This window comes from Gossypium hirsutum, chromosome A03 (assembly GCF_007990345.1).
Source record: "Gossypium hirsutum isolate 1008001.06 chromosome A03, Gossypium_hirsutum_v2.1, whole genome shotgun sequence".
Lineage (NCBI taxonomy): Eukaryota > Viridiplantae > Streptophyta > Magnoliopsida > Malvales > Malvaceae > Gossypium > Gossypium hirsutum.
Genome location: NC_053426.1, coordinates 11,055,520 through 11,080,771, shown reverse-complemented (window position 1 = coordinate 11,080,771; position 25,252 = coordinate 11,055,520). Strand labels below are relative to the sequence as shown.

The window sequence follows — 25,252 nt, the reverse complement described above, 5'->3', positions numbered from 1 at the left end:
GCCAACGTCCCTGACGTGGTCTTACTCGAAAATACATATCAAAATCCTATGGTTCAAACGGGTTTTCGAACGTTCTAACTTAATCGAATCGAGTTTTTACATATAACTTCCAAGTATATTCAAATTCGACTTTCATGTATATATTTTTACACAATTCAATTCAGCAAATAAATCTAGTATTTATTCAAAGTTAACAACATTTATTTGCTTATAAACTTGCCTCGGACGATGAAAAACCGGAACGAGACAGCTAGTCAACAACTTTCGTTTTCCCCCGATCCAAATTCGATTTATTTGGTTCTTGATCTAAATATATTCAAATTAAGCTCATTCAAACATATTTTCATTCAATTTAATCCAAAGACACATAAATAGGAAAATTACCATTTTACCCTTGGCATTTACACTTTTTACAATTTAGTCCCTATTGCACAAAACACAAAATATGCAAAATCTCAAGATACCCATGTTTGGCTGAATGTTCCTAGTGTTCATACTAGTCCATAATTTCATTTATTTCATATTTTAGTCCCTCAAATTAGTATTTTGCAATTTAGTCCTAATTACTCAAAATCATTAAAAACTTCAATACAAAACATGTTAATCTAAAACATATCTTCCATATTTCATCATCAAACAACAAAAATCACAAGCTCTCATCAATGGCATAACTTAAAATATTCATCAAAATAAAAATTCAAACATGGGTCAGATAGTACTGGAAGCAACGATCTCAAAAACGTAAAAATTATCAAAAATCAAAACTAAACTAACCTTGAATCAAGCTTGAGAATGGCCGAATGTCAAAAAGCTTTTGTTTCTTTTTATTTTATTTAGTTTCGGTGATGAGAGAATGAAATGAATCTAAATTTATTTTATGTTTTATTATAATATTTGTTAACTTATAACTTAATTACTTATTTATCCTTTATAATAAAATAGGAAACAATTATAAACATGGGCACTACCATCCATCACAAATGTTTATGGTTTATTTACAACATAAATACTCCAATTTAAAAAGCCATTAACAATTCAGCCCTTATGCTTTAAACTATCAAGTTTTCAATTTACGTGATTAAGTCCTTTTATTAAATTAAGCACACAAACAAGCAATTTTTCATACGAAACTTTCACACATGCAAATTCACATATAATAAATAAGGAAAATAATATTTAAATATTTTTTAGACTCGAATTCGTGGTCTCGAAATCACCGTTCCGACTAAAGTCTAAATCGGGCTGTTACATTATAGTTTAGGAATGCTTAATCACTGACTCCTTTAAGTTCGACCCCTTGGAATACTCTAGTGTTCCATCAGACACTATAAATATTACAACTGATATTGTCGGCTTGTAGTTAAAAACCGCACTTTTAAAATTGTTTTATTAAATTGTTTGTCTTTATTTGTATGCGCAATCATGGTCAATCATCATCATCATCGAGCACTTTTTCATTATTTGCATGAAGACCATTAAACAATGGATGTATCTCAAAACCATGACTTGAATTAGGGTTAGTATACAGATTAAGGCCATTGTATGGATTATTGTTCGATGTCTATGTTGCTCCATAATCGCACAGGTTTACTCACCCAACAATCAGATCGAAGTTTAACCCGTATACAAAAGATTGCCTATCCATAGATGTTCTTGGTACCTCCATGAACGAGTCATGGACTTCATATTATTGGTTTAATGGCATGACATTTTTTATCGGAGCTATTGAAGCTATAGGAATATTAGCTACGATGTTTTCCGACTCAACATCTGCCAACTCAGAGAACAACTCCACTAGTTCAATGTTACCAGTCAAGCAATGCAGTGCGATAATTGTCTCCACGTCATCATCACCTACAAGTTGCATCTCACTATATATACGTGAATTTGATGAAATTGGAAATTTGTAGATTAGTCTGGACATCATCCTCCCACAACGTCGAGTGATTTTAGCACTAATCTTTTATTTCATTTCATTAAGTTTTACTCTCTTGTTGAACCTCATTCCTATATGATGGAGTGGTTCAAATACACAACCAACTTCCATCTATTGAATTACCTCATCGAAATGAACATATATAGAGAATTAATTATCATCTTCTATGCTCAAGTTGTAAGATAAATTACAAATAAAAAAAAGTATATATTAGATGCAATTAAAACAATTTGTACCATAAAATTTCAAAACTTTACTATAAATCACACATCATATCCAAAATTTCAAACCTTAACAAACATAAAATATAAAAATTCCAACCAACAACTAATGTGATAAATAAGTAGAACAGTAGAATAACATTTTAAACTTTAGACATATAATATAATAACAACTTTTTAGCCTTTAAAATATAAATATTAAACAGTTGCATGGATAATATATAGATATAATTAATGAACAAAATTAATAAAAATACCAAGTATTCGAATAGTTTATCACCAACCAAATGAATATGCATACTAAAAATTATTCTAAAAAATATTATTATTAATAATAAATTAAATTAAATTTAAAAATAAATTATCATTAATATTATTAACTCAAACTCAAATTCAAAGATGAAAACCAATATATATTTTATCTTGAATTTTCTCTGTTGGTGGGATTTTTAAACTGATATACTTTGTGTTTTAGATAGAAAAATGGGGATATTTATAGGTATAATTCAGTGCGGTTTGGCAATTTTGCGACACTTATTTATTTATTGTTATTTTATCGTATAACTTTTTTAAAATATATAAAAATTAATATATTTTCTATGTAATTCTTGATGTCGTGTAGCAAGATGATGACACTATTTAAATTTTTTCTCAATTTAATGATTTATTAATAATGAAAGTACTTTTTCAAGTGGTATTATCATTGTATCAGGCGACATTGTACTTTATATTAAAAAAAACAACCCATTCTTACAAATAATCTCCTTCCCATACCATTCTTAGATTTTATTTTTTTATATATTATTTTGATAGATTTCCTAATCTAATTCCAATAATAAATAGATAGACGAATTTCACAATCACTTAATTAGCTCGTGACCTAAAAACATGAAAGAAAGCTCGGGAGCTCGCCATCTTGGACTGATTCTGTATTTTTAATTTATTCAGAATAAATAGTACGAAATTGCATTCCATTTCCCTGTCCTACTTTGTGAAATTTCAAAACAGGACATCATCTTTTGGACTAATCTTGTGAAATTTCAATCCACAAATTTATCCAAATTTTATTATTTAATTTAAAATTAAAAATAAAAAAAATTAAACTCCATGAAAAAAAAAGTGAAATTTGACTGAAAATATGGGAACGGCGGCGTGGTTGAAGTCTTATATTGGTTGGTGATGTTTTAAAAAATAGCAACCAAAATGGAATGGCAGGCTGTGCATGTTGGAAAGAAAGGCATAAAATTAATTTATATTATTTATAGAAACAAGTGAGAGGTGAGTAAATAAATTAAAAGTTTTTAATCATATTTAGTGACTTAAATACATTGATTAGAAATGGGAATTCAGAATATTTAAGTTCACTTCCCATTTCTTTTAAGTCTTTATTGGCTAAGCAGTCTTTGGTCAAAATTCAACCAAATCAATTAATTAGTAAAATGTGTAGACAAAAATGTTGCATAACTATATAATTACTATTCCATTGATTTTCCGATTCTAACCTCAATTTTTTTATTCTTTTTAACATTAGATTTTTTCCTAATCTAATTATAAAAAATTATAAAATCCCCATTCAATTATTAGATTTTATTTTATTTTTATCTAAATGGTTAATTGAAGATAACTTCATAATTTTTAAAATTGAGCATAATAACAACTTTAATTATTAACGTTTATATATTGTATCAATTTAGTCTTGATTCTAAAAAATTTAACCCTCAACGTTTACACATTGTGTAATTTGGTTGTTTTCTGTAATTTTGGTTTTTTTTTTGTGACATTAAGGGTTAATTTTATAAGAATGAAAAAAGATTGAAGATTATTATCTTAGAAAAGTCACAAAGAAAAGAAAACTTACAAAAAAAAGATCGAATTACACAATAAATAAATAATAAATGTTAAACTTTTTAAAATTCAAACTAGGTTGACACAATATATAAATATTGAATATTAAAGTTATTACTATATAATTTTGAAAGTTATCACAATATCTTCCCATAACTCATTTAACTGTCAAAGACAAAAAAAAAACAAAAAAAAATCAAATAATTGAGCAATATTTTGAAACTTTCCATGGTTAAAACGATTAGTGGAATTTACCTTTTGTTTTTCTCAAGGCATAAAAGGTGAATTATTAATGTATTAAAAAATTATATAAAATGTTGATAATAAAGATATGATATTCTTTTATTTTGTGAAGTAGCTGAAGCAGAAGGACACCAATAAACAAATCAACAAAAACAAAACAGATGAAGTAGAATCAAAGTGGTTAAAAACTATGGACATTTATGAAGTAATGGATTCAAGAATAAAAAATTTGACGAAAAGGAAAAATGATAAATTTCTCAGGAAGGAACGAAAACTAATAAACCCTTTACCCATCCTAGTCAGTCAATTAGATGCCTCTCTTTGTTTCATCCCCCAACCCTTTTTCTTTTCAACTATAAATATATTTGAAGGCCTTTTGTTGATCTTGCGGGCAGGCAGGCTCTTGATTTCCTCAGCTGCCTTTCTTTCCATAGCTTCAAATTTTAGGACTTTTCCTATTTTGGCTTAACAATTTGTTGAAGAAAGAAAACAAAAATGGGTTCAGAATCAAAGATACACACTTTTGAAGAGGTTGCAAAGCATAACAAGGACAAAGATTGCTGGCTAATTATTTCAGGGAAGGTCAGGGATCTTTGCTTGTTTTTATTTGATTAGTGTTTTTGATAGCTTTATTTTGTTTGATTGAATTGTGAGTGTCTTGGTTCACCTTTAACCCAGTCAAAATCAGAAGTGGAAGTTTGTGCAACTCTTGATGCCTCTAATATGGTTGTGCTGCTTCAGTTTTCAATCTATGTTTATCCAAACTGAAACTGTTTCATTTTTATAATATACGATGATATTCACCCTAGATTTGAACAATTCGCTAGTAAGTAATGACCTGGAAAATACTAGTTTTGAACAATTTGATGGATGTGAAGTAATGACAAATATACAAAGAAAATACTCTAAAAACAGATTTGGGTGTATGTAGGTGTATGATGTAACACCATTTATGGCTGATCATCCCGGAGGCGGTGAAGTATTGCTGTCGGCAACTGGTAATCATTTTTACAACATATTCAAGTTGGTTGATATAGTGGAGTAGTAAAACTAATGAAGGGTGTATTGACAGGGAAGGATGGCACAAATGATTTTGAAGATATAGGGCACAGTGAGGATGCAAGAGAAATGATGGAACAGTACTACATTGGGGAGATTGATGCAGAAACTGTTCCGCAAAAGCGCACCTACATTCCCCCACACCAAATGTCCAACGATCCTGCCTCTGAATTCTTCATTAAGATCCTACAATTTCTAGTTCCTCTTTTGCTTCTCGGCTTGGCTATTTCACTTCGTAACTACACTAAGAAAGAGTAGGTGGTTCCACCTGTTTTCAGGGTCTCAATTGCTATGTTTGTCTTTCATTTTCCCTTTTTTACTCTCTTGTATTTCTTGTCCAAAATTATAGATATTGCGCAACTTTGGAGCCCCGTCCGCCGGGACACAACCATAATGTTTCATTTCTCTTGGGATTTATAAACACCACCATCTTTCTTTAAATTATTATATAATCTTCAATTATGATTTTAATACAAATTAAATGTGAACCATGGCTATAGTAAATCAAATTTGTGTCAGTACTGGATTGGAGGTAGTGTAGTCCGCAACCAGAGATGAGTTAAGCCTTAGACATAAGTTTCATGGATTTCAACTCATCTAGTCTACCTCAGAGAGCGATAAGGGGGATATTGGATCCTTTTTTTTATTATTTAAATTTTTAACGATTCTTTTATATTAATTTTTTTTCTCAATTTTTTAAACTTATTTTGATAAAATAAATTTTATTTTATTTAACAAAACTCTAAAGTTTTTTTCATAAATATTTAAAAAATACAAATTTTTAAGCAGATAAAAATAATTAATAATATTTATATGATATTTTTCTAAAAATATTTTTATATAAAACTTTTAAATTAATTCACTATTTAATTTTATATTATAATTCAATATAAAATAATTATAAAATTTTTTAATTTAAATTATCTAAACTTTCGATGCTCAATTTTTCCAAACCATTCCTTGCAAGGAAGGTAGTAAGACATGAGAGGTAGGCTAAAACACCTGGGTAGAATCAGGTAATCGATCTCTAAACATTTCTCTTGCAGTATCTCGCATTGACTATAATTATAGGTTGTACCTATCTGCCACAATAGGGACCATTGGGCTGTATATTCATATGTTATATTAAATAAGCATTTTTGATATTATATTATTATTGTCAGTACTTGCTGTACATGATTTTTTGTATACTGACATACTCTTAAGTCAGGAACACGGTACCTTTAAAATCAAGTCTTCATCCTTTTAATTTTATTAAAAATTTTAATTCCTTTAACTATTCGTTTAATTGTTCCGATTCTTTTCAACTTTTAAATTTATATTTTTTTTAAAAAAAATTATCAATATTTATTAATTTCACTAATGTGACGTACACATATTAATAACTAGCTAATCTTAAAAAAATTAAAAAATATTTTTATTTTTTTAATTTTAAAGAATTAATTAATTGCGAATGTCGTAATGCTCATGTATGCCATGTTAAAAAATGTTAAAATTTTCATCTATTTTAAGATGATTTGATAAATAATATAAATTTAAAAATTTTTTAAAAATAAATAAATGAAGAACTACAATGACTTTTTTTATAAAATAGAAAGACCAAATAACTCATAACCTATCCATTTTATCTGGATGTAATCCATTCATATACATGTATTTGTTTCAAAAATTTCGTTAAGAATTAATCTCAAATATTATAAGAGTTGTGTTGCATAAATCAAAAACTCCACCATCAATAGACTTATTCGCTAAATAAAAGTTTTTGTTAACGTAGATAATACAAAATAATATTTAAATACCAAAATGGTATTATAATGTCAATATTTACTAAAATGGTATGAATTTCCCACCCAATTATACCCCCATCATTAGCATATGATTTGTGTTTAAAAATATATATTTAAGTGGTGGAGGGCATACAGATGGCAACGCCAATATCTGAGTTTGAAAAAAAACCCGATAAGAATACAAGCTATACACGATCTTTTAGAAAATGATAAATTTATGGGAAGGAGAGTTGGTGTCAAGTGGCAAGTAGGGGAGAAGGACTAGTGAGTGGCAACACCATTTTTACACATTGGTTGCCTACGACGGACACAACCACTTAGCCATGGGTGGTTTTCACCCTCGAAAATTCTGTTTTAGCTCCATTTTTTATTTCACTTAAGGTATATATAATCATTCTTTCACACAAATGGACGAGGCTTGTGTTGGAAAAAAAATTGATTTTGTAGAAAGGGTGTTGGGAAGAAAGGAAGAATGTTTTTTTTTTTTTTGAGTTTGAATGTTAATTTTTTTTGTTTTTTAATTTACTTTACAAATGGTTCCATTCTGTTCATTTTCTTGAGATTTTGGTTTTGTGGAAAAGGTGTTTGAAAGAAAGGAAGTAGGTATATTTTTGCTTTTTAGATGTAAATAACAGATGGTTCCATTGTGTTTATTTTTTTAAGAGTTTTTTTTAGCACCCCAGAAGGTTCGCCGATGGATGCTATGAATGATGTTCTGGATGAGGGTAACAATGACCACCATGAGCACCCTTAATGCCAATGCTGGTCACCACAATGGTTTACCCCTTAGATGACACCATTGAACCATCAATTTTAGCACATGTAACATTATATTTATTGCACAGGGTTTGTAATTGTAATTTAAATTTTCACATTTGTATTAATTAAATTATAGTAAATTAAGTTTTAAATCTTTTTAATTTTTAATGATAATACTATTAATTCAACAAAGATTACAACTCAAAACACAACTTTTGACTTAATTTTTTTGAACAACTTTTGATTTTTTTGAAAAAATATAACGCCAAAGTGGTGTTTAAAGATGTAATATAATTGTGTTGTTACTAAAATATAAGTATGAAAATTCCATCATAATCATAAAAATTTTAATACAAGTTTGAACATGGAGTACATTAATTCATATTCCACCCGATCAAGACGATTGTCCAATATGGTAGGTTCGATACGGGCATTTAGTCCAGTTATGACCAATTGTTCTGCACACGCCACTAAGTTTAGGGTCAGTTTTTTCCCTCATGTCCATTTCATTACAAATCCTAGAAATTTGTGGGCCACCTTTCGGCTTCTTATGTAACCTGTAACACCCCTCACCCGTATCCAACACTAGGACAGGGCTCGAGGCATTACCAGACTTAAACATTCATAAACATATAAAACCAGGTCACCAAATTTTGCCCAAAATTAAAACTTTTAGAACATATTCTATCGTCCCTTAATCAGGCCATCGAGGCCTATAACTTACATTAAGGCGGTCCAGGACAAAACCGAAAACATTCGGTAAACTTTGGCCAACTTAATAAATATCTAGCTTTGAAGTGCCACACGCCCGTATAGGTGGGCCGTATGGACTCACACGCCCGTGTGTCTTGGGGCACGCCCATGCCTTTAGCCCGTAAGCAACACTGACTTTTAAACACGACCATGGCACACGCCCATGCTGCCTGTCCGTGTTCAATATTGACTTTGGGACACCGCTATGGGACACGCCCGTGTGACCTACCCGTATCCTATACTAACTCAAAATTTTAAATGCATGGGACACACGGCCATAGCACACACCCATGGAAGGGAACCGTGTGTCACACATGCCCTAGACACACGTCCGTGTGTCCAACCATGTGGACCTTAATAGGTTATTTTCTAAGCCTTAAGTCACCCCTTTTTACTCCTTATACCATTATACTATGTTTACAAACTTATAAATTAAACATCCATGTTCAGGGTATTATCAACTTATTACCATATCACACATTTATTCCATAGCCATGACCACCTCAAATGGTCCTAAGGCATTCACCATGTATATATATGTTATATGCTTCTTATACATAGTGAGCAAGCATAATCACATACCCACATCACAAGACATATACATATATCATGGATGAATAGGCTTACAAGCCAAAATCATTATAAGCCACATATCATGGCCACATACAACAAATCATTATAAGCCAATACATTTGGCTAATCACAACGACATCGATCATAGAAAAACTAAGTCCTTATACATGCCACTCACTTGAACACGTTTAGCATATACATGTCAATACTCCAAGGGTAAAGGCTTGATAGTGTGATGCTGCCTCCGACGATCTCCAACCCCGAGCTGACCTGTCAAAACTAAAAGAAATGGAAAGGGGGAGTAAGCTTTACGCTTAGTAAGTCCATATAAAAATAATAAGCATTATAATAACATGTTTTCTTAGGTAAAACAACTATAATTATGCTTTTATTCATATTCTGGTCAAGCTATCTACTCGAGTTATAGTTGATAAATCATTTATAACTCGAGCTATAGAATTCCAAATTAATATCCGTTAATTTTTCCAAAAACTAGACTCATAAAATTTTTAGAATTTTTGGTCTATCCAATAAGTATATTTTATTATTCAAAGTCTCCCCTATTTTGCTATTTGACAGCTTCCACCTTTCTTCACTAAAATTTATTTATCTCCTAGTACAAGACTCGTATAATGTTTCCGTCTCTTTATCCTGAAATTATACTCATTAAGGATTTCATTCATATGAATTTTAACTCATAATTATTCTTGTACAATTTCTAGTGATTTTCCAAAGTTGAGACAGGGGAGTCTAGAATCACTCCGACTCTGTCTCACAAGAATTCGAATATCTCATAATACAGAATTCTTTTGCTTACACCGTTTCCTTTATGTGAAACTAGACTCATTAAGATTTAATTCCATGTTTTATTCAGTCTTTAATTAAATTTCCATGATTTTTAGTGGATTTTCAAAGTCGAACCAATGCTGCTATACCAAATCTATCTTAGTGCAACAAGATAATAACCATCACAATTGTCATAGAAATTATTCTCATAAATATCATTCATTCATTTGCACCATCGTCATAAGTCCATTTTATTTCACATGTCAAGCACGTGTTCGTGGGTTTCGAGTACTTACCTGTGCTATCATTTAGCAGTGCACTCGTCCAAACATGACAACTCACATGCATCATAATATTATCATATAACATACATTATGTATCATGGAAAGAGCCTTTTATTTCATTTCTCATATTAATCTCGTTGAATTTTTCAGAATCTCGATGAATATTCCATTCATCGTCAATTCATACAAGTGATCATTTTATATGCGCACTCCCGCGAACCTCACATCTTACGGCAGGATTACCAGTCCAGGCTAAATCCCTCTTAATATAAACTCATGGTGTGATGTCGGGATTACCAGTCCAGGCTAAATCCCTTGTAATGGCAAGTACTCTCAATGAGCTCGGATCTGAATTACCAGTCCAAGCTAAATTCAGACCCTAATCAGATTACCTGTCCGAGCTAAATCCGTTTACACATATTCTTCGAAAGGCTCGATCACTTAAGGAACACCCGTCCGGGCTAGATCCTTTCTATATTTGAGATCAATGGATTACCCGTCCGAGCTAAATCCTTTTCTACAACACATGTAGGATCTCAAGTCATGTAAGCCATGGTTTATCCATCGAATTTCCCTTTTTATTCAACCGAGATTTTTCTCTTTTCATCAAGTATCTCATTATGCATAGCTGCTCATGCCATTTACATCTAATTCAGCACATTTCCATGTTTATTTAGACATTAGTCCATAAGATAAACATGGTATTACATATAATTATAATTTGGCATTTGTTACAATATATAATCTTCATATAAACTAAATAAATATCCATCACCCAATGTTAACATATAAATTTAAGTTTAAGTATGAACAATAATAATATCATTGCATTATCATTGACATATGAACTTACCTCGGTTTCGAGTATGACTATTTATTTCGAGTTTGTGCTTAACCTTGTTCAACCACGTTCTAAGTCCGAATCTTGTTTTCCTTGATCTATAATATCACGTTTAGCCTACTAATTAGTCACATTATTCATAGGGGTCCAAAAATCACATTTTTACAAATTTTCATTTTGACCCCTAAACTTTTGCATATTTTCACTTTTGCCCCAATGCTCGGAAATTAAACTTCATCCTATTTTCTTATGTTTTATGACATTCTGATCATTTTTCATGACTATGACAGCCCCAAATTTCCACTAAATCACCCATTTATGACCAATTTTACAACTTTTACAAAACAGTCCTTTCGGACATTTTCATCGAAAACCGCTTAGTAAAAGTCGTTTATTAAACACCCAACACTCATTTTATACCATTATACATCAAAATTCATGCATATTACTCATGGGTAAATTTTTAAACATAAACCCTAGCTCAAAATAATGGTAGAAATAGCTAGAACATGTTACCGGGATTTCAAAAATGTAAAGGACTTTAAAAACGGGGCTCGGGATCACTTACAAATGAGCTTGGAAGCTTGAACCAAACCCTAACCATGGATTCCATGGGGGTTTCGGCTGGAACATGGAGAAGATGACCAAATTTTGGCTATTTTGGCTTTTTAATTCATTTAATTATTAGTTTACCAAAATGCCCCTAACTTAAAAATATTTTATTACACCCATTTCATGTCTATTTTTTCCAACAATTAAATAATGGTCTAATTACCATTTAAGTACCTCCCATTTAATATTTCATAACAATTGGACACCTCTAACATGTATAACTCAACTTTTGCACTTTTTACAATTTAGTCCTTTTGACCAAATTGAGTGCTCAAACGTCGAAATTTTCGAACGAAATTTTCACGAAATCATTCTGTGAAATCGTAGGCCATAAAAATATAATAAAAATAAATTTTATTACGTGGGATTTGTGGTCCCAAAACCACTGTTCCGACTAGGCCCTAATTCGGGATGTTACATAACCCCTTGTCTGGGAAAAGCTTGAAAGTCGATTAAGTCATTTCCCATGTAGAAAAATCACACAATACGGGGAACTCATTTCCTCAAATGCATAATGTGCTCTCGAGAGTGTACACCCCATCAATATATTGTTCAGCATTGATCGAGGTGCGAGCATAAGATGCAATGACATGCGAATAGGGGTAACGACGTTTCTAGAACTTCCCGCAATAGCGTCGTCTATTTTGGATATCAACTCTGTAGGACCTAGGTGGGATACCGAGTCGATGGCTGAGAACTCCATAACTCGAAAAGTTTCTAGCTATCAAGAATATATTTCTACATTCATTGACCTCGATCTCTGATGGTTCGCATCCATTGCGTTTCTGACCTCCTCGACAAACACTTGTCCCACCTCCATCTGGTTTACTTGTTTCAGCCTCATTCTTGACATCAAAGTTATCAACCTGTAGAACGTAGTTAAGAAGGCAGATGAAATTGGACGATGTCGTGTTCATTTCAACACGGAGTTAATCACTTTTACTAGGTTGGTGGTCATATGAACATATCGACATCCGTCATTAAAACTTTGAGCCCATTATCATGGCTACATGATACCCAACTACCCTCAGAAAGGAGTATTCATTTCACCTTGTATGTCATCCTCAAGTTTGGTTAGCTTTTCCTGAAACGGTGTTGTTCTAGTTCATACGCTGAGTATGTATTCTGAAAAGACAAGTTTCATTTTTGAATTAATTTATGGAAGTATTAAGAACATTTAAAAAAATATGTTGAAACTTAATTTTACCCATGTTCACAACTTGTTTCCGCCAATTTGCATTCTTGTAGTCTCAGTGGAAGTTAGCTACGATTTGTCGAATGCAGTAAATGGATCTCCACAGAACATTGAAACGCCTAATCGTGACAATTAGTCCCTTCAATCTATCGGATATGATGCAAATATTGCCGTCCTTCATAATATAAGTCAGCAAGTTCATCAGAAAGAATTTTCATGATTTTGTGTTCTCTTACTCCACAATGACAAACTGTACTGAGAGCAAGTTCCGATTCCCGTCTTGAGCAACTGCAATAAGTAGGATATGTGTATATTTTTCGTATAGTTAGGTCCCATCAACCTGCATAAATGATTTACAGTAGGGAAATGTTTGCACGTATGGATCAAATGTCCAGAACATCTAGTGGAAAAATTTTCTTCTCAATTGTAGTTGGTCGTTCGGACCGTAATAAGGTCAACACAATGAGAATCCTTGGCACGTACTCCGACATAGCAGTTATCCACCCCTTTAGCTCATTATACGACACATCCTAATCTCCTTACAATTGCTTTATGGCCATCTGTTTAGTTATTCATGCTTTCCGGTATAACACTCGGTACTGAAATCGTTCTTGCATTAGTATCAATATAGGAATGGCCGGCATGTCCTTTACCATTGGCATAATGCAATTGCAGATATTTTGTATATTAAGTTTGCAGTGATTTTGCGTCATACGTGTAGAAGTGCATGTGTGGGGCCCAACCAATTTTTGCATCTCCCACATTTGCAACCTCTGGATAAATGCTACTCCTACCTGCCAATTGTACTTTTCTACTAACCTCCAACACTCCCAATATATAATGTCGGTTTAGATAGCAACTATACCTCTTAATAGTAAATATGCAATCTCCATTAGTTATGAAATTTTGACCTACAAGCAACTCCTCACATTCGGGTTTTGCAGTCAATCGGTGAGCAGGTAGTATATCGAGGTACTTTGGGAAACTTAGATAAATGTGCCGCATCGAGGTCTACGATCAACATATGGCCCAAGATCATTGCATATCACAATGCCTCTACTCGGGTTATCGACTGAAGACGGGTTAACATTTCCATCATTATCTACGTCCTCATTGTCGCTATCATCTGAGACCTCGTCTAGATTGGGATCACTATAATCTTCAACCTCGTGATCAGAAGGACCATTGTTATCATATCCATCATCACCATCTGCATCAGTCTTAATCACCACCTACATTAGTCTCAATCACCACCGAACGTATTTGTAAATAGTGACCCGAGTTAAGGTTCTCAGACGCAAGTGGAGCATTAAGATCAATGCCGATCCCGTGTATAGTTGATCGCCTATCAACGTATGCTTTTGAAACCTATCACATTCCAAAAATCGAGTGGGTAGAAATTGGGTTAATGAACCGAGAGTGATCACATCCGAATTTTTTTAGATGACCTTAGCACATTTGTTAATAAATAAATATCAATTTTAGTGATCGAGTAGTGGTGGAGCTATCCTTGATGGAAATTTTGGGTGTTGCTGTTGTTCTTTTTAATTGTCATAAATAAATCCACATATCATATTCTTAGGCTTCCATTTTTTTCAATTAGCACTGCCACGTTGATGACGTGATTGTGACATATGATGAAAAAAATATAAAACAAAAATAAAACAATAAAAATATATATAAAAATATTTAAAAATATTTAAAAATATAGAAAAATTTAAAATTATTATCTCCTCTACAGGTCATGACATGTTGAGGGAAAAATGATAAAAAAAACAATTATTAAAATAAATTAAAATGATAAAAATTATAATAATATAGAAAAATATTTTATAATAAAATTAACAGAAACCCTTTTATAGAAATGAAGATTATGCAGTAAAAGGGAAAATTAAAAGCAAAGACACAAAGAAACTGTAAAGAGATGCATTGTGGGAGGGCTGTGTTTAGGTGGGAAGTGGATTAGTTTGGCAGGCAATGGATTAAATTTTTTTTTTATAATTTTATAATTTTTATTAAGTTTTTACATTTCTATATTTTATTAGCATTTTAATAAAATTTTAATATTTTTCTATAATATTTTTATGTTTTTATTGATTTTAATTATTTTTTTATCATTTTTACCACATGTTACAAACATGGCGTGACACATGGTAAAGATAATAACTTTAAAATTGATAATTTTTTTATAATTTTTTTTTGTATTTTCAGATAATTCTATATGTTTATATTTTATAATATTTTTAATAATTTTCTATATTTTTAGTAATTTTAATTTTTTTAATAAAATTTAAATATTTTTATAGTTTTTTTAATAATTATATATTTATTGAGTTTTATCATTTTTCACCACGTGTCACAATCACGACTTGGTACTGTAAAATTAACGGTCAAAGTGTTTTTGATATATTTTGACAGTTCAAATATTTAATTGAGTGCAAAGAAGAAGAAGATTTAATTGCTGTTTTAAAAAAAGTTGAAGAGTTTTTTACTCCCTTAGACCTACTTATTGTTGTTTTTCAGGTAAAATGGAGAAAATATGCGCATTGGAGTAACATTATGATGCTTTTGTGTTTTAATTTGAAGTAAATTAATGGGCTAATGTTACATTTGGTTTGACTCTTTTGATGGAGTAATGTTGAATTAGACTCACAGAAGTATTTAGATTTAGTTATTGAACAAGTTATGTTAAAAAAAAAATCAAGAATTTATTTTTAATCCAACTCAAACTTGAATACCACATGTGCCATTTGACACATCGCCATGCAAGCTACCAACTTTGAAACCATTATTTAAACAATAATAGCCAATATATTGCGGAGAGATTCAGAAGCGCAAAACAACAAAGTCAGAGATAACAAAAGAACCAAAGTTAGCTCCCTACATGTAGTATGCCCCTACCACTTTTCATACCAGCAAAACATAAACAGATTATTAGAAGCTAAGTACTGGAAGAGCTCTACACAATACGAACACCAGGGTATTAGCCATGTATACATCATTCAAGCCCTCATGTTATCACGCCCAGACGACGATTTTCGGAAACCTTCACCACCAACATCTTCTGAGCTATCTTGTTTGTTTCCTTGAATGCTCATGAAATTGTTACCCATACCAGTTTGCACCCCGAGATACGTGCCACTAGGGGCAACAGATCTTAACCCAACTTGTGGCTGGTTGAACTGCTGCTGCTGGAGATACACGGACTGCTCTGGTTGCTGCTGCTGTGGCTGATCATTCAAATGGAAAGGCAACTTTGGGGCTAAGAAACAGGGATGCTGCTTAGCCATTGCAGCTTGTGCAGACACATGCTGCTCTTGTGGTATTGCAGACTGTGGAGGTATCTGCAACGACTGCAATGTTTCATAAATAAGTTGAAATAATATGCATTCTTGGTTTTTCCAAAGATATTAAACAGAAGAAATCTCCGAGAAACAACCTGGGAAGATGCTGATGCCGATGCCTGTGGTTGTGCATCAGCAATTTTAGCTAGATACATTAGGTTCTGCTGCAGCTGTGCTTGATACCTGGATCATATTTTTTTTTTCTATATAAAATGAGAGAATATATCATAATTTACAGTACTGGTTAACCAACAGTATTACACAAAGACTTAAAATATACAGATCTACCATAGTTCTTCCACCATGACAGTCACTGTTCTTCAGCTCTTCAAATTATAGGCAAACCAATGGCAAACAATCATTCATCTCATCTTTAAAATATAGATGACCAAGTGTTCATAGGCTGTTGTTTTGCAGTTTTTGCTACATAATCTTTTAAAATGTATCTTCGACACTAGCACTGAATTGCACATACAACTTAATAACTTCATTATCAAAGAATAATGTTTCTGGTGAAGAGCTCAATTTAGGGGGTGACCAGGAAAACCACTCAAAGATTTGCCAACCAATAGGGGGTCTATTACCATTTAAAGGTGAAATGCAAGAAAAAAGGGCCTATAACGCCTGGTATAATGCTGTAAGTAATGGAAGAATGACATGATCTAAACATTCAGCTCAACGACAAAAAATGGACAGCAAAGGGCCTATAACAATTGGTACAATGCTGCAAGCAAAGAATAAAAAGAACAATATTTAAAGAAAGGGGTCACTCACGAGGCACTCTCAGCCAACTTTCCCTGGTTGTGGTTCTCCATTATTGCCATAATCAACTCCTTATTCTCCTCTAGGTACTACAAGATACATGATCCATTATCATATCAATATTCACACAGATAAATAGATATAAATTTTTCTCAACAAATTACGCTTGTTTCTTTAATAGAAAATCAACTGTTGAGAATAAATTTAACTCGTCCAAGTAAGAAAACAAATGACATGAACATGAAACTGTGGTAAATATGATGAAGAACGCCAAGAACCCAAGAGAAATCTAGTTTGATTACAAATAATACATACAGTAAACAATGCATGCAAAACCCATCAATAGAAAACCCATTAAACAACCAGTCAACCAAAATGCATATACATATAAAGGGGGGCAATGCTGTAAAAGAATAGAAAAAGAAAACCTTTTGAATCTGCTCAGTGGTGATGTTCATCAACTGTGGAGGCTGCTGCATATTTTCCTCTTCACAAAAGGAAAGAAACCCAAACCCTAAATTTTCTTTGAAACGGAAATAAAGATTGAAGACGGGGACAAAGTGGGGTGTTTTGCTCCACACTGAAACGTGTATTTTTGGCTTTCACTCTCTCTTTTATATATTGGCTTTGCCTCTGCTCAACATATGTTTGATTTCAACCCCCAACAAAAATATGTATACTACTAAAACGACAACGTTAGGTATCGTTAAGTGAGCAAAAATGGTGCCGTTTTTAAGTTTCTTTCATGAAAACAGTGGTCTAAATTTTGTAAGAGAAAAAAGAAAATAAAGAAGAAGAAAAGGGGAAGGTGAAAGATGAGGTACGTATTGAGGATGAGATTGGATTCATTCTTGACGGGGGCTGCCACGGCATCGTCTCTGGGTATCTACATTCTCTACAAGGATTACATGGTTGCCCATGAATCCATCACCCAACAGGTACTCTCCCATTTTCCTTTTTCTTTCATAGCATATTGGGTGCCATTCGCTTTCTTGTGGAATTTATGAATTAATTTTAGGCTTACAGATTTAGCTCATTTGCAAAACTTGTTGGAGGTATGGCAAAGATTGGGTATTATTTGATAGTCTTTCATCCATGTCGTTGATGCTGCTGCTGATTCCCCCCCCCCCCCCGCAAGCATTTGCAAGTTGAAGGAGGCATTGCGTTGCACATATAGCTGTTTGGAGGATTGTAGGTTATATGAACAGTTAAGGAATATGTTTGTTTGGTTATTTGTTCTGGTTCGGGAGATTGAGTGTTACAGATCTCTTGTAGATTAGATTTCATGGTCTAAATTAACCCAATCATAGGTGGCTTGCGTTAAGAGTAGAATCTTGTGTTGTTTGGTAGGTGAAGAGAAAATGCTATCTTAGATGAAAAGGCTCGATTTTGATACGTAACTAGTAAAGCTCACACTGCTTGCTTATTACACCTGAATAAGTACAGTTGACTTCAGTCAATGATATGAAGCGTTGATGCTGGTATACGTGGCATATTACCTATAAATATGTATAGAGTAATGAAATAATTTAGAACTATATTTACATTAGGGCGTAGATGATCGTATGGAAGGACTAATAGGCTTCCACATGTTGACTCCGATCCTCGATTCGACTGGTAAGAGAAGGCCTCATTGTAACAATTGCAGATTCATTAGCTCCGGCTCTTATAGCAGCCTTTCCGGCTTCCAGGAACCTCTTGACTGCATCTTCTACGTATCGGTTGGCTTCACCTACTCGCATGCTTTTCCCAATAGAAGGGTAAGTATTGAGGACATAATCACCATTGAGCTGTGATGCAAGCTGAACCAGCTCAACTTGGAATTCTGAGAGGCTAGCATCTTCTTGTGGCCCCCATGGCCTCAATGAAGTCGTCACCTCTGGAAGAGTTTCTGCATCCAAATTCCTAGAAATATTATACTGTTTCGGCCAAATTAAAAGTATTTCAACACTATATCTGACAATTATGAGACACGATATGCTTTTGATATTTGAAATCAAAAGCACCTTTACTTCTTCAGGGGACCGTGTGGGTGAAAGCTACGATTTTAGGGAGGAAAAGGATAACAATCCCATGCAATGGCGAGAGCGAGCACAGATAAAAGCATTGCATAAAGAAAATGAAATTTGAGCATACCAGGACAGTCAGTTCGTGGAGTAGTACGCAGCTTAAAATAATTTTCAAATGTAGCAGCCCAGGCATCCCTCTTTGTCAGGAAATTTGAATTCAGGTTGAAGAGCTTCTTCACAGTTGCAGGGATGGAAGAATGTTCAAATTGGGAAGACGGTGTTGGCCCAGTTGGCTCGTGGATCACTGTACCAACACCAAGGGAGAGTTAAAGATATGAAATATCCCACCATTAGAAGCAAAGCAATAATATCCTCTCCATTATCACGTAAAGGACAAGACGTCAAACCAACACCATTACTGATTAACCTCAAACCAAACCTTATAAGCAACCATTTCCGTCAAACCTTCCTCTAAATGACATTCAATTACTTTCATCTTTGATTTCCTAAAGTGTCTTAATCAAAAATTAACTTGTACACGTAAAGACAACAAAAATCGACACCATCACAAATAAAAAAGGAAATTTTTTTGTAACAAATTATAAAATTTATTAGCACATCAAATGCAATCTCATTGAAATAATTTTTAAACAGGAACCCATCAAAAATATCTAAGCTAATTTGTCTTTTAGAAAAAAAAAAGAACAAAAAAATTCTTACCAGTTGCCTTATCGATCCAGCGAGAGACCAAGAGAGTGGGGACCCTAACACCAAGCCTATTGAACTTGAAATAAAACGGGTCGGGTCCAATTATTCCGTCCGGGTTAGGAACACCCGAGACAGGTGTCGGAACGTGATCATAAAACCCTCCGTGCTCATCGTACGTGATCAGAAGCGCCATCTCTTTCCACTGCGGGCTACTTCTCAGTATCTCGTACACCTCCTTCACGAACCTCTGCCCACGCGCCACGTCATGCGACGGGTGGTCGTCGTTCGCCGGAAACTCCTTCACGTCGAAGTAACGCTGCTCCACCACCACGTAATTCGGCAGCTTCCCAAGCCGCGCGTGGAGCCGGAACTTCAAAGCGTAGTTGTGGAATTTGGTCAAGAACTTTAATTTCCTTAGGCTTTTGAAGAAAAGGGTGGCAGGGATGTTTTGGTAATAAATGCCGAAGCTGAGGCCGTTTTCGTCCAACGAATCGAAAATCGTCTTTTGGGGGAATCCATGGATGAGGTCTTTCTTGACATTACTCGTCGCCCCAAACGACGTTGCTGAATGAACGTAAAACCTGTTAGGTTGAGTCGAAGCCGGAACCGAAGCAAACCACCGGTCGAGAACGCCGAACTCGTTCGCTAACTTCGTGTAAACCGGTAACCGACTCGGTTTAAATCCGCTCATCACGGTTCTACCCATTCCTTCACCCATGCTCTCCGCTTGTTGGGCGAAGCCGTTCATAGGAGCCGAGTCAGCAGAGCTGTCGTTCGACCCGAAAATCTGTTCTCTGATCGCTTGAAAAGAGTGGCCTGGGTCGGAGTCGACAAAGAGAGCATCGTCGGAGACAGAGATAAAGGGGGAGTTGGGGTCGGCGACGTTGACTGGGTTTGACTCTGTGCCGGAGAGACCGTCTATGTCGGGTCGGGTCGATTTGAGCCAACCCAAAAGATGGTCAAAAGAACGGTTTTCCATAACGAGGACGACTAAAGTTTTAATGGGTCCTTTTATTTTGTGCTTCTTTCGGAAATTATAGTTAGAAGCAAGAGGCAAAAGAAGAGAACAAGGATGAAGGGTACTCGCCTGCCGGAACTCATATTCCGTTGACTGGTAAAACTAGAAATAGGGTTTCGGTTGTCGGCAAGTTATTTGGAAGACAAAACTGGTAGTATAAAAAAAAAAAAAGTCTAGTTTTATGGCAGCCTTGTTTCATTGTTAAGTTCCGGGTACATTCGAAGGTACCACAAGTCGCCACGCGTCAATTTCATCTACTTTGTACCTGCTTTGACTTATAATTATGGTTGAGCAAAATTTTATATTTGAAAATTTTGATAAAAAATTTAAATTTTTAATTAATTAGTTTAAGTTATTTGAGTTAATCAAGTTATTTGGATCAATTCGAATAAAAAAATTAGTTTTTCGGTTTAACTCAAACATGAATTACACAATTCAAGTTATCTAAAAATTCGAATAGAAAAAACAAAACTACGCCGTTTTGATAAATGTTTACTTTTTTAAAAGTTAAAATTTAAAATAATTAAGTTAAACTAAATTGTTTCGATAAATGTTTACATATTAAGTTAAAAAGCAAAATCATATATTGTTCATATAGTTAAATAATCTTGCACTTCGTCCATTAGTTAAATAATCGGTCTATCTAAAAGCAACATTAAGTATAAATAATAAGATTCGTTAACTCGACTCAATTTGACTCGAAATTTTTTTATTCGATTCAATTCGATTCGAAAAAAATTCAAATTGAGTTTAGTTACTAAAATAAAATTTGTCAACATGACTAATTTGAAAATTTTTCACTCGATTCGACTCGACTCGATCTAATATTCACCCCTACTTATAATATGAGAAATCAATTAGATAATTAACCCAAAAAAGTTTTTTAAAAAATAATTTTATCTGAAAAGGTTAGGTTTTTCTTTTGGCTAAAATCCTAAAATTTGGGATTCAAAATTAGGGTTTTTTTCTGAAAAAAAAAACAGAAAATTGGGGATTTTGAATGAAGAACTAGAACTCCCAATGAATCCATTGACATTAGTAAAGCGATTGCAAAACATAACGGCAAAAATAAAAGGCATGATGACAATGAGGTTCAGCCTAGGCTTAATGGCGATCATGACAGGCGAAACAAAAAATAAAGGAATGAATCAAAATCTTATCCAAGAGAAGATTGTGTTGAGAAGGGACAAAAAAATGGTCAGCCTATAACTGGGTTGGACATGGATAGAGGGATTAATGAGCATAAGTTGGGCAGATAAAAGTTTTACATATGCAGAGATGTGCTTGACCTTTACTTGTATGGTGCAAGGCATGATCTACTTACCTTGTCCTGGGTTTGTCCTAGCATTTGTCTGAAATATCTCTATTTGTTGTAAATATTTAATGAGCAAATGCACAATATTTTATAATTTTTGATGATTTATTGTTGTTTAATCTATAATCCCTCGTACGATATTTCGAGCATGTTGTGTATAGAACAGAAGTAAACCTATTTTGTATTGCAGAAGCAGTTTATGTACATTCCCTGTTTGATAATTAAGACTATAAGGCCATCAACAGGAAACATCCAAATATTGAGAAGAAAACCTACTAGGATGCAAAATGAGATGAAGCAACCAGCTCCACTGCTTGGATTGTATTGAAGCAAATGGGAAGCACACCAAGATATCCAATGATGGAACAAGTATATCCTGGAAAGTTGATAACCATAAAAGTCGAAAGCATCAGCCGAATTGAGTTGTTATTGACAACTTATATAGCTTCCGTATATAATCTTTATCATTAATTCAATACAGTTTGATGTGTTGGTCACTTCAAGTTCTTCTCTGCAAGTAGCGAACATAAAAGAAAACAATTCTCGTTTAACAAAATTACTTAATGCAGGTGAAGAAGGCATGAAGTTCCATTAGTATGTTCTGCACTGCAGCTAAATCTTACTAGCATCCACAAGCACAGATTGGCAGTATTGAAGAGAGGATAATGAGAATTAGAGCACAATTGGATATGGTGAATGCCGTAGGATTAGGTATTAATTGGATTTGTTAAAGATATCCCATACAGTTACTGTCCCCTCATAATCACTACTAGCTATATGATTCTTACTATACTTGTTCCAGCTCAAGCAACTAAGTTTAGAACGTGTGCACATCTCCACAACAGGACAGTGTACATCCGCCGGTTCATTTAGGACCTGGAAAACAATTCCATAGCCAGTGAGAATTGGTATAGCTGAAGATTGAAAGGAGAAGTAATAAATTATTAACTGCAAACTTCGTTAATGTGCAGATCCATAGCTACCCAATGACCGGCTTATTCAAACAAAATACCAGCCTCCTTCACAAGGTTTTTACAATTCAATACTAGAGGCAATAACTACAACAAATGGGAGCAACTGTTACATGGATTTCTCATTTTCTCTGAAGTACCCATGTTGGACACACACATATTTGAACATGGATATAGGGGCATGATCTTCCAAATATTTGGAAAACTTTAAAACTTTTACTATACCCATGTCAGACACAGACCCTCTCCGACACACCAAGTCCAGGCAGCATGAGGGTGCACAGCAGTATGTCACAGTACATTCAGCATAAGGGTGCACAGCAGTATGTCACAGTACATTCAGCAAAAGGGTGCACAGCAGTATGTCACAGTACATTCTCCTTATCATCTGTGAGCAACGATAATGGCAACTGAAACAAATTCTCAGGTGCCAGAAATTCAGAATCTCACCATTGAGTAATCGAAGACTTTAATGCCCCAAGACACTCCAGCAGCAGCAAACAACTCATCATCACGATCAAATTCTATGCTGAAATCACCACAATCAATTCAAAATATTTTCAACAAATCAAGACAACATGAAAAAGAATGAACACATGCACATACAAACAGACTGAGCATCTATACTGCAGTAGATTTGTTTTGCAAAAAAAAAATTGTTGTTTGAGCTGAGCCAACCATAAATGACAACTACGGATAAATAAACCAATTACAAAACTTATTTTCCCAGATAGTTACAAAAATAGGCTGAAAATTTGAAAGTTAATTTTGCCAAAAGTCAGGCTCAACTGTTTAAAATAAAACCACTCAACGTCAAATTGTTCTCCAAATCAAACCATGTAAGATTGCTTGATAGCTTGAGCATCTGATTGTTAATGGCAAGGCATATATCCATGATATCATAACATAACCAATCACTTGAGTCCAAATTGTAAGAGAGGATGGTATTAACATATGACCAAGGTGGTCGTGATTCACAGAGCTCTGTGCAACAACAGAAAAGTACAAACCTCAACTAGTTTAGCTAAGGTTTAATCAACCCAAGTGGAGGCATTAATGTTAATGGACAGAATGTTTAGGCCGCTTTTTTATTTTAACTAACCAAAACAAAATAGTGGTTTAACGTGCATGAGAACCAACCTCATTCAGTTTATCAACTTTTTGCTTCTGTAAGCAATTCAAGAAATCCAGCAGTATTTGCATATTTGATGAACCAACATTCAAACAAATACAGGCACAACCATGTCAGAATTTCAGAACAGACATGGTTCATTACAGAACATACAGGAATAGAACAAAAGCTGCTCTAACATGATCAAGTAATTATAATTATAACAACTGCAAGGAGTAACGGGACATGGTTATAAAAATGAATGATTTCGTGAGCATACCGCAATGTAATTGCTAGATCCAGACGCAACATATATTTGCTTTCATATCAATATTAATAACACTGGCCTCCTACTTTGTGCACCAAACTTTCACCTGCTTCATTACCAGAAAATACATCCATGACATGATACAGTCAACAATAATGGCAAAATCAATACCGACGGTATTTTATACTTTTACCTGTGCTTATAAATGCCGGTAAAAGTGAGTTTTGTAGTGTCTGTTATCTGTATCTTCTTCTAAAAGAAGAAGGCGAAAAAACCTATTTGGGTGTCGAGTAAAGCTTGAATGTGGAGAAAAGAGTAGAGAAGAAGGCAAAAAAGTTAATTAATTTTAGAAATTGATTTTTTGCTGGACGAGATTTGCGAGTTGTGGTTTGAGTATACTGTTTAAAGATTTGTGAAAATTACATTTTTTTATGCTTGTTTCAACTTTAAATAAGCATAAAAAAAATGTAATTCCCACAATCTTTAAACAAGTATAGTTAAACTACAATTTGCATTTCTTATTTCGCAAAAGATCAATTTTTAAAATTTAAATAACCTTTTCGTCTTCTTGTTTATTCTTTTCTCCACATCCAAGCTTTACTTGACATCGAAATAACATTTTCGCCTTCTCCTTCAAACCACCTTCTTTACTCTTTTCTTCTTGATGGTGGTCATAAGTTTATCTTCAATTTCTATCGTAGACCTGATTTTACAATTAGAGTTTTATTTTGATGATTTTTTCAGACATCTTTGAAAAAAATACAAAACCAACAACACTAGTCTCATTTACGTGTATATATATATATTAACCTGAAAGTTTTTATTAAGATTTGGTTTACCTCAACTCGTCGT

The 25,252-nt window shown here is 33.6% G+C and overlaps 4 protein-coding genes across 6 annotated transcripts; 1 reads left to right on the top strand and 3 right to left on the bottom strand.

The window, feature by feature from the left end:
* The first annotated feature begins 4,353 nt into the window (after positions 1 to 4,353).
* Positions 4,354 to 5,745, top strand: LOC107950355 (cytochrome b5). Its single transcript, XM_016885193.2, has 3 exons — positions 4,354 to 4,827; positions 5,177 to 5,243; positions 5,318 to 5,745. The coding sequence occupies exons 1-3, from the start codon at positions 4,741 to 4,743 to the stop codon at positions 5,560 to 5,562; spliced, it is 399 nt and encodes a 132-aa protein (XP_016740682.1). The 5' UTR covers positions 4,354 to 4,740; the 3' UTR covers positions 5,563 to 5,745.
* Positions 5,746 to 15,685: 9,940 nt separating this feature from the next.
* On the bottom strand, positions 15,686 to 18,132 carry LOC107950356 (GRF1-interacting factor 2). 2 transcript variants are annotated; one of them, XM_016885194.2, is made up of 4 exons: positions 17,429 to 18,132; positions 17,013 to 17,089; positions 16,334 to 16,421; positions 15,686 to 16,247 (listed from the first exon to the last, which is right to left on the bottom strand). In XM_016885194.2, exons 1-4 carry the CDS (start codon positions 17,477 to 17,479, stop codon positions 15,897 to 15,899), a joined length of 567 nt encoding a protein of 188 aa, XP_016740683.1. In that variant the 5' UTR covers positions 17,480 to 18,132; the 3' UTR covers positions 15,686 to 15,896. The 2 variants fall into 2 exon arrangements, with proteins under 2 accessions (XP_016740683.1, XP_016740684.1); XM_016885195.2 differs by having other exon boundaries at positions 15,686 to 16,238.
* A 255-nt stretch (positions 18,133 to 18,387) lies between these two features.
* LOC107950357 (non-specific phospholipase C1) lies at positions 18,388 to 21,033 on the bottom strand. Its single transcript, XM_016885196.2, has 3 exons — positions 19,730 to 21,033; positions 19,137 to 19,313; positions 18,388 to 18,891 (listed from the first exon to the last, which is right to left on the bottom strand). The coding sequence occupies exons 1-3, from the start codon at positions 20,694 to 20,696 to the stop codon at positions 18,575 to 18,577; spliced, it is 1,461 nt and encodes a 486-aa protein (XP_016740685.1). The 5' UTR covers positions 20,697 to 21,033; the 3' UTR covers positions 18,388 to 18,574.
* A 1,226-nt stretch (positions 21,034 to 22,259) lies between these two features.
* Positions 22,260 to 24,888, bottom strand: LOC107950358 (E3 ubiquitin-protein ligase COP1). 2 transcript variants are annotated; one of them, XM_041108476.1, is made up of 4 exons: positions 24,594 to 24,888; positions 24,413 to 24,506; positions 23,472 to 23,550; positions 22,260 to 22,926 (listed from the first exon to the last, which is right to left on the bottom strand). In XM_041108476.1, the coding sequence occupies exons 2-4, from the start codon at positions 24,442 to 24,444 to the stop codon at positions 22,765 to 22,767; spliced, it is 273 nt and encodes a 90-aa protein (XP_040964410.1). In that variant the 5' UTR covers positions 24,445 to 24,506; positions 24,594 to 24,888; the 3' UTR covers positions 22,260 to 22,764. The 2 variants fall into 2 exon arrangements, with proteins under 2 accessions (XP_040964410.1, XP_040964413.1); XM_041108479.1 differs by lacking the exons at positions 24,413 to 24,506; positions 24,594 to 24,888 and adding an exon at positions 24,162 to 24,332.
* Positions 24,889 to 25,252: the final 364 nt, after the last annotated feature.